This window comes from Oncorhynchus clarkii, chromosome 23 (assembly GCF_045791955.1).
Source record: "Oncorhynchus clarkii lewisi isolate Uvic-CL-2024 chromosome 23, UVic_Ocla_1.0, whole genome shotgun sequence".
Taxonomy (NCBI): domain Eukaryota; kingdom Metazoa; phylum Chordata; class Actinopteri; order Salmoniformes; family Salmonidae; genus Oncorhynchus; species Oncorhynchus clarkii.
Window position 1 is genome coordinate 43,583,007 of NC_092169.1, and position 8,740 is coordinate 43,591,746.

Below are 8,740 nucleotides of genomic sequence, written 5' to 3' on the forward strand. Positions count from 1 at the left end.
AAGCTAGGAATAGCCCAAACTCCTTGTATTGTCCCCAGGGTAAGGTAAACCGCAACATGCGGTAAGCGACTGTGTTGATGTCAAAATCGGGGGTGTGAACTAGGTTTCTATTCAAGCGTTGATCAACATGGTAATGGCTCTATAGTATTGGAGAAAAGTTGAAAGAAACTGACCCTCCGTTACATCTTGACGTGTCATGTCGTAACGTACGTTACGACATGACACGTCAAGATGTAACGGAGGGTCAGTACGGAGGGTCAGAACGGAGGGTAACGTACGTTACGACATGACACGTCAAGATGTAACGGAGGGTCAGTTTCTTTCAACTTTTCTCCAATACTATAGAGCCATTACCATGTTGATCAACGCTTGAATAGAAACCTAGTAGTTTCCTGAAGTCCACAAGCTACTTTTTCTGTCTTACAATCTCTCTCCACCAGGTGTAGCACTTCTATCATCCTTTAAAAACAAGAAATGGACAGTGACGGGGGTAAGGGGGGGATACCTAGTCATTTTTTTCACCATCATTGCATGCGATCATCATTCTCAAAGCCGCTGTTTACTTCTAAGATCACTTTAACACCGCCCTAAAAACCCGATTCAAATTCGACACAAACCTTCATTAAAAAAGATCCGACGGGGCTCATTGCCTGCTTGAATTATGCAGATACGGGCAGCTTTTAGGTCATGTAATTGATTCTGTTGGAAAGGGGAGAAATTGTGCTTTACACTGGTATTGACATTACAGTTGATCTGGAAGTATTACGTTTTTGGGGCGCTAAATTAAGGGAAATTGTACGGACCAAGGCGATGTACGAGTTTACGTTAACTTACCTAGCTAGCTAAGGTAAAGGCGAGTTAGCTTGGTAGATTGATACGTTATAGTTATACAGCAATAAAAAGCTAGTGTATACATCTACGAAAAACGTAGATACCGGTAGCAACACCAAAGGCCAGGCTCAAAGTGAATCGCATAATTTGTTACAAAATGTTAACCTAAATGCAATGGCTTTACCCTCATCTCTGCGGACGAAGACTTACTGAAAGAGACACAAGAGGGCTGTATTCATTACGTTTATTCTGTTGCAAAACGTTTACTACGAAAGGAAAAAGTTTTGCAATGAAAACGAGATTATATTGGACAAATTCAGGTAGGTCCCTCGCCGTTTCATTACCGTTAGCTTCCGTTTTGTTATTAACGGTTTCCGTTGTAAGACGTGATGAATGTGTATTCATCACGTCTTACAACGGAAACCGTTAAGCCCAAGCAGCGAAGTCCGCACAAGACAAAAGTGTCGTAATTAGTAGGATTCTGTATTTTCATATGCTAAAGTGATGTTTTTTTATTTAAAAAATGCTTTATCTGCTTTCCCAATGAAAATATGTTTTAAAATTGTTTCTGGACATTGTTTCTGCTGGTAACATTGTTGAGCTGCACAGATTACTGTTCGATTTGAGAGCGCTCCTCCCTCACCGCTTTTTCGAACTCTCACCATGACTCCAGCCACTGGGTGGTAGGAAAGACAACTTTTTTTGTTTTGTCGGTTGTTGATGATGATGAAGAAGAAGAAGCATTTCCGTCCGCCATATTGCAGTGATACAGCGAGATTTCCCATTTGTCTCAGCAAGTTGAAGAGTTCGGGTTTCCTTGCTAACTGCTATAATGTTTACGCAAGTTTATGGAGATAATGGGAAAATGAAGGAGTATCACTATACTGGACCAGTAGAGCACCGATTCTCTCCATATTCCTTCAACGGAGGGTAAGCGTCAATATCCAACTAACAATCGTTTTGGTAGCCCAAATGATAGCAAGCTACAGTAACGTTACCTAGCTAATTCTGTACATAATTGTGTTCTGCAGAATGGACACTGACTGGAGATAGCGTCTGACTAGTAATATGTCATTGTGCAAATAGCTAACACTTCATCAATAGATGTTCGTAGTTAAGTAACGTTAGCTAACTACGTGAACAACAATACATGTTTATCTGGTTTCGATTTCAGTTAGCTACAGTAGCTAACGTTAATTATCTGGTAGTTAAGTTAATTAAGGTTTTGCCAAAACTAACGTCAACTTGTTTGTTAGGGCATCATGTCAACTGCCACTTAACTTTTTTGTGTGTTTTCAGGACTGTGCTTGCCGTTGCAGGTGAAGACTTCGCCATTGTGGCCTCAGACACACGTTTGAGTGAAGGCTATTCAATCCACAGTCGTGACTCTCCAAAATGTTACAAGTTGTAAGTCAAGTGCACACAACTGTATTTCCTAGGATTACCGAAGGCAAATTGCCAGATGGTGTGGTTTAACCCCATTTACTGCCTCACTATTGCTGTGTTTAGACAGGCAGCTCAATTCTGATATTTTTTCACTAATTGGTCATTTGACCAATCTGATCAATCACAGATCTTTTTCTGAGCTGAACAAAAAAAACAATTAGTCGTGGAGAAATCATAAATGGGCTGCCTGTCTATGCTTGTGAACATCATAATAAATTATATGTTAAATATTTCACCACTAAGTTACGGTGCTGTTACTAATAGATGTTTAATTTCTCACAGAACAAATACAACTGTCATAGGCTGCAGTGGATTCCATGGGGATTGCTTGACTCTGACCAAAATCATTGATGCAAGATTAAAGGTGAGATCATTTTGAGGCTGTTTCACTTTCATAATTTTCTTTCAAAATTGTTAGTTGAGCTGAAAGTTATGGCGTACACAATAAGTTAACGTTTGTAAATGTATAATTTTCTAACATCAGCCAATATCTGATGGGAAAATGTATTTTTAGATGTACAAGCATTCAAACAACAAGAGCATGACAAGTGGAGCCATCGCAGCCATGCTGTCAACAATCCTGTACGGTAGAAGATTCTTCCCCTACTACGTTTACAACATCATCGGTGGCTTGGATGAGGAGGGTATGACTCCTGTTCTATTGCTGCTATTACTATTATCAGATGCCTGGTTCCATATGTGTAAGGTATTCACTGCATGTGTTAAGTATAGTCCACTATTTATGACTCTAAACTGAGCTGGTTTGTTTTTGCTTTTCAGGTAAAGGAGCTGTTTACAGTTTTGACCCTGTGGGATCCTATCAGAGAGACACATACAAAGCTGGTGGCTCAGCGAGTGCCATGCTGCAACCTCTGCTTGACAATCAGGTAAATAAACCAAAAAGTGGTATAAGTTGAGCATTGCTATTAGCTTTTGAGGGCTTTGTTCCCCCCCAAAGCACCTCTGTCCAATTTGACAGCACAATATGGCTTGAATGTTTGTATGCCAAATGTGTATACAGAATTTAGCAGTGGCAAGGAAACCCTAGACATTCTAGTGACCAAGATATCTTTGGTTCGGGACAAACCATCTCTTTGTTTCTGTATTGCCCCTTAGTCTGTCTTTTATTCTTAATTTACTATTAGATTGGATTCAAGAACATGGAGGGTGTGCAGCACCTGCCCCTGAACCAGGAGAAGGCTGTGCAGCTGGTCAAAGATGTCTTCATCTCTGCTGCTGAGAGAGACGTGTACACCGGAGATGCCCTCAGGATCTGCATCGTCACCAAGGATGGCATCAAAGAAGAAACAGTCCCACTCAGGAAGGACTGAACAACCTATTTCTGCCACCATTTCAAGCTACTGCTTTTGTCTGGATTTTTCATATTTTGGACCCTTCCCCTGCTTTTCTCTTTACATTCTTGCTGAAGAATAAAAATGTTCCCTGTAGTTTATTTTCTCATGTCAGTATAAATCAAGAAACATGAAAGTTTCCAAATGTATCAAGACAATTCTTGCTCAACATACACTACCGGTCAAAAGTTTAGAACACCTGCTCATTCTAGGGTCTTTATTTGTACTATTTTCTACATTGTAGAATAATAGTGAAGACATCAAAACAATGAAGTAACACACATGTAGTAACAGTGTTAAACAAATTTAAAATATATGAGATTCTTCAAATAGCCTTCATGACAGCTTTGCACACACACTTGGCATTCTCAACCAGCTTCATTTTTTTATTTTTTTATTTCACCTTTATTTAACCAGGTAGGCTAGTTGAGAACAAGTTCTAATTTACAACTGCGACCTGGCCAAGATAAAGCATAGCAGTGTGAGCACACAGTTACACATGCAGTAAACAAACAAGTCAATAAAACAGAAAAAGAAAGAGTATATACATTGTGTGCAAAAGGCATGAGGTAGGTGAATAATTACAATTTAGCAGATTAACGAGTGATAAATGATCAGATGGTCATGTGCAGGTAGAGATACTGGTGTGCAAAAGAGCAGAAAAGTAAATAAATAAAAAACAGTATGGGGATGAGGTAGGTAAATTGGGTGGGCTATTTACCGATGGACAATGTACAGCTGCAGCGATCGGTTAGCTGCTCAGATAGCAGATGTTTAAAGTTGGTGAGGGAGATTAGTCTCCAACTTCAACGATTTTTGCAATTCGTTCCAGTCACAGGCAGCAGAGAACTGGAAGGAAAGGCGGCCAAATGAGGTGTTGGCTCATACAGCAGGTGTATCAGTGAGATACACCTGCTGGAGCGAGTGCTATGGGTGGGTGTTGCCATCGTGACCAGTGAAATGAGATAAGGCGGAGCTTTACCTAGCATGGACTTGTAGATGACCTGGAGCCAGTGGGTCTGGCGACGAATATGTAGCGAGGGCCAGCCGACTAGAGCATACAGGTCGCAGTGGTGGGTGGTATAAGCTGCTTTAGTAACAAAACGGATGGCACTGTGATAAACTGCATCCAGTTTGCTGAGTAGAGTATTGGAAGATATTTTGTAGATGACATCGCCGAAGTCGAGGATCGGTAGGATAGTCAGTTTTACTAGGGTAAGTTTGGCGGTGTGAGTGAAGGAGGCTTTGTTGCGAAATAGAAAGCCGACTAGATTTGATTTTAGATTGGAGATGTTTGATATGAGTCTGGAATGAGAGTTTACAGTCTAGCCAGACACCTAGGTACTTATAGATGTCCACATATTCTAGGTCGGAACCATCCAGGGTGGTGATGCTAGTCGGGCGTGCGGGTGCAGGTAGCAAACAGTTGAAAAGCATGCATTTGGTTTTACTAGCGATTAAGAGCAGTTGGAGGCCACGGAAGGAGTGTTGTATGGCATTGAAGCTTTTTTGGAGGTTAGATAGCACAGTGTCCAAGGAAGGGCCAGAAGTATACAGAATGGTGTCGTCTGCGTAGAGGTGGACCAGGGAATCGCCCACAGCAAGAGCAACATCATTGATATATACAGAGAAAAGTCGGCCCGAGAATTGAACCCTGTGGCACCCCCATAGAGTGCCAGAGGTCCGGACAACATGCCCTCCGATATGACACACTGAACTCTGTCTGCAAAGTAGTTGGTGAACCAGGCGAGGCAGTCATTAGAAAAACCGAGACTACTGAGTCTGCCGATAAGAATATGGTGATTGACAGAGTCGAAAGCCTTGGCCAGGTCGATGAAGACGGCTGCACAGTACTGTCTTTTATCGATGGCGGTTATGATATCGTTTAGTACCTTGAGCGTGGCTGAGGTGCACCCGTGACCGGCTCGGAAACCAGATTGCACAGCGGAGAAGGTACGATGGGATTCGAGATGGTCAGTGATCTGTTTGTTGACTTGGCTTTCGAAGACCTTAGATTGGCAGGGCAGGATGGATATAGGTCTGTAACAGTTTGGGTCCAGGGTGTCTCCCCCTTTGAAGAGGGGGATGACTGCGGCAGCTTTCCAATCCTTGGGGATCTCAGACGATATGAAAGAGAGGTTGAACAGGCTGGTAATAGGGGTTGCGACAATGGCGGTGGATAGTTTCAAAAATAGGTAGTCACCTGAAATGCACCATAAATTCATTTGTGGAGTTTCTTCCCTTAATGTATTTGAGCAAATCAGTTGTGTTGTGACAAGGTAGGGGTTGTATACAGAAATGGCCCTATTTGGTAAAAGACCAAATCCATATTATGGCAAGAACAGCTCAAATAAGCAAAGAGAAATTACAGTCTACTTCGAGTTAAGGTCAGTCAGGAAAATTTCAAGAGCTTTGAAAGTTGAAGTGCCGTCACACTTGGGGCTCCCAAGTGGGACAAGACGCTGCATCTCAGTGCTAGAGGCGTGACTAGTGAGAAACTGGTTCAAATCACAACCAGCTGTGTCACAACCAGCTGGGATTGGGAGTCTCATAGGGTGGTGCACAATTGTCCGAATTTGGCTGGTATAGGCCATCATTGTAAATAAGAATTTGTCCTTAACTGACTTTTTAAAATTAAATCAAGCGTGATGCACCTTGGTCTGAGGAAACAGATAATATATATTTCAACCTACTATGTGTGCCAGTAGGTGTTCCTCAGGAATTCCAGGCCCTAAACAGGAATGATGGTTTATGGCACCTACTACCAATTCTTGGCCCCGCTATTGTGGATGCCAAACAGACCTCATGGATAAATATACTATAATCAACAACGTTTTGTTAACTATACCTGCTCTGTCCTTACTGGTATGGCTGAGCAATTGGAGGCTACTACCAGGACCGCCAGGCAGAATTGATTGACTTTAGATATGATCCTGACCAAAAATGTTGGTGAACAATGTCGTACATTTATACCTAATAATATCCCAGATGGGAGCATATCAAAAGCATTGGTTGGGTTGGACAAGCTTTCGGCAGAAATGAAGGGCGTGGCTGGGGTGGAGGAGTCTGGCTGGATGTCTTGGATGGGGGTGTGGCTTGGTGAGTATGCATCACTGGTGGTTACTGGATTTCTGACCCTAATTCTTGTATTTTTATTATTGATGTGATGTGTTGCTTGCATCATACCTTGTTTGAAGAAGTCTGTTACAGATGTGGTACAGGCTTCAGGTATGATGCCCTTGCTTGATGCTCCTGAAGGAGATGCAGGTACGGAATCTAACTTCCGGAGAAAGATGGGGCTGACTGAGGATGACCCCTGGTTTGCTGTGGGTGAGGATGGGGCTGACTGAGGATGACCCCTGGTTTGCTGTGGGTGAGGATGGGGCTGACTGAGGATGACCCCTGGTTTGCTGTGGGTGAGGATGGGGCTGACTGAGGATGACCCCTGGTTTGCTGTGGGTGAGGATGGGGCTGACTGAGGATGACCCCTGGTTTGCTGTGGGTGAGGATGGGGCTGACTGAGGATGACCCCTGGTTTGCTGTGGGTGAGGATGGGGCTGACTGAGGATGACCCCTGGTTTGCTGTGGGTGAGGTCGTGGAATGATAACTTCTTAAATACAGGAGAGAGGGATAGGAGAGAGACCTGTGTGCAGAGGAGAGGGTCTGTGCCACAGTGTGTCGGGCGAGCGGGCCTGTCTGCAGTGAGCTGCAGACTGTCGACGTGGCTGAATGGGGGCAGCAGCAGGGACGGGACACAGACCTACAGCCAGTGTTACAGTAGGTAGAGGCGCAGGTGAGGCCACCATGGGAAGAGATGACAGCGCTCTCTCTCGCGACCAAAGGGTTGTGGTCAAAGTTTGAGAGACTGCGGCTGGCTGATGGCGTGCTACAGCGGGCATGGAAGGAGTCAGCTACGGGAGAGGAGAGGTGGCAGGTGGTGGTCCCAAAAGCATTGCGGGAGGCTGTGCTCCAGAGTACTCATGGGGGGGTGGGGACTGGACACTTTGGGGTCACAAAAACACTCCGCCGCCTCCGTCAGGGCTTTTACTGGGGGCAGCACAAGAGGGATGTGGAGGACTTTTGTCGCCGCTGTGACAACTGCACGGCGAGAAAGGGCCCCCCAGGCCGCTCTCATGCTCAGCTCCAACAGTTCCCAGTGGGACCTCCCATGGAGAGGGTGGGAGTGGATGTAGTTGGGCCGTTCCCCACCACAGACAGTGGAAACCGCTGGGTGCTCACGGCCATGGACTATTTCACAAAATGGCCCGAGGCCTATGCTCTGCCTAACCAGGAGGCAGAGACCATCGTCGACGCCCTGACAGCGGGGATGTTCAGCAGGTTTGGAGCTGCGGAGTCCATCCACAGCGACCAAGGCAGAAACTTTGAGTCCCGTGTGTTCGCCACCATGTGTGAGAGGCTGGGTATGCACAAGACCCCACTACTCCTCTCCATCCTCAAAGTGATAGCCTTGTGGAGCGCTTCAACAAAACGCTTGGACAGCAGCTGGCCATCGTCTTTTCCACACTCTTGCTGTGTGTTATGTGTTAGCCTAGTAGGTGGTTGTGTTGTACTTAACAGTACCCAGTGTTCGCGGGGTTCGACATGCCAATCAACCTGCTATCTGCCAATCACAGTAATCCCTTGAAAGTTATGATGCTTGGCATCCTGGCGGTTGGCGGAGTGGAGTGGAGAGGGGTTGGAGCATTGGAAGTTAAGACCAGGTTTAGCCTTTGTTCTCTCTCTTACGTCTGGGCTTCACAAGAGAAGGTCACGATTGGCTTGTGGGTTATCTTTCATTTATTTGGCGTGGGCTACAGCCAAACAGTAGCCTGTGTAAAGTTGGTTTAATAAACCGTCAAATCGTAAACTCAATCCTCTGTCTGGACAATTGTTCCTTTATGATCTAGTCAGGTCATTACAATATAGACTTGAAAAATGCAATAATTTGTGTGTTATTAGTTTAAGCACACTGTTTGTCTATTGTTGTGACTTAGATGAAGATCAGATCAAATTTGATGACTTATTAATGCTGAAATCCAGGTAATTCCAAAGAGTTCACCCGCCGAAGCTGTAATGCCGTATTCAGATGCTAGTCAGAACTAGGAAACTG

The 8,740-nt window shown here is 44.5% G+C and overlaps 1 protein-coding gene across 1 annotated transcript; it reads left to right on the plus strand.

Moving 5' to 3' along the window:
* Positions 1-1,573: 1,573 nt before the first annotated feature.
* On the plus strand, positions 1,574-3,730 carry LOC139381344 (proteasome subunit beta type-1-like). Its single transcript, XM_071124798.1, has 6 exons — positions 1,574-1,761; positions 2,131-2,238; positions 2,560-2,641; positions 2,792-2,921; positions 3,058-3,164; positions 3,423-3,730. The coding sequence occupies exons 1-6, from the start codon at positions 1,664-1,666 to the stop codon at positions 3,606-3,608; spliced, it is 711 nt and encodes a 236-aa protein (XP_070980899.1). The 5' UTR covers positions 1,574-1,663; the 3' UTR covers positions 3,609-3,730.
* The last annotated feature ends 5,010 nt before the right edge of the window (positions 3,731-8,740 follow it).

Excerpts from the sequence above, each read along its gene's own strand:
- LOC139381344 (XM_071124798.1), top strand. The coding sequence starts at position 1,664 with ATGTTTACGCAAGTTTATGGAGATAATGGGAAAATGAAGGAGTATCAC. Across the intron at positions 2,239-2,559 it reads TCTCCAAAATGTTACAAGTT|AACAAATACAACTGTCATAG; the intron begins GTAAGTCAAGTG and ends AATTTCTCACAG. Across the intron at positions 2,642-2,791 it reads TCATTGATGCAAGATTAAAG|ATGTACAAGCATTCAAACAA; the intron begins GTGAGATCATTT and ends ATGTATTTTTAG.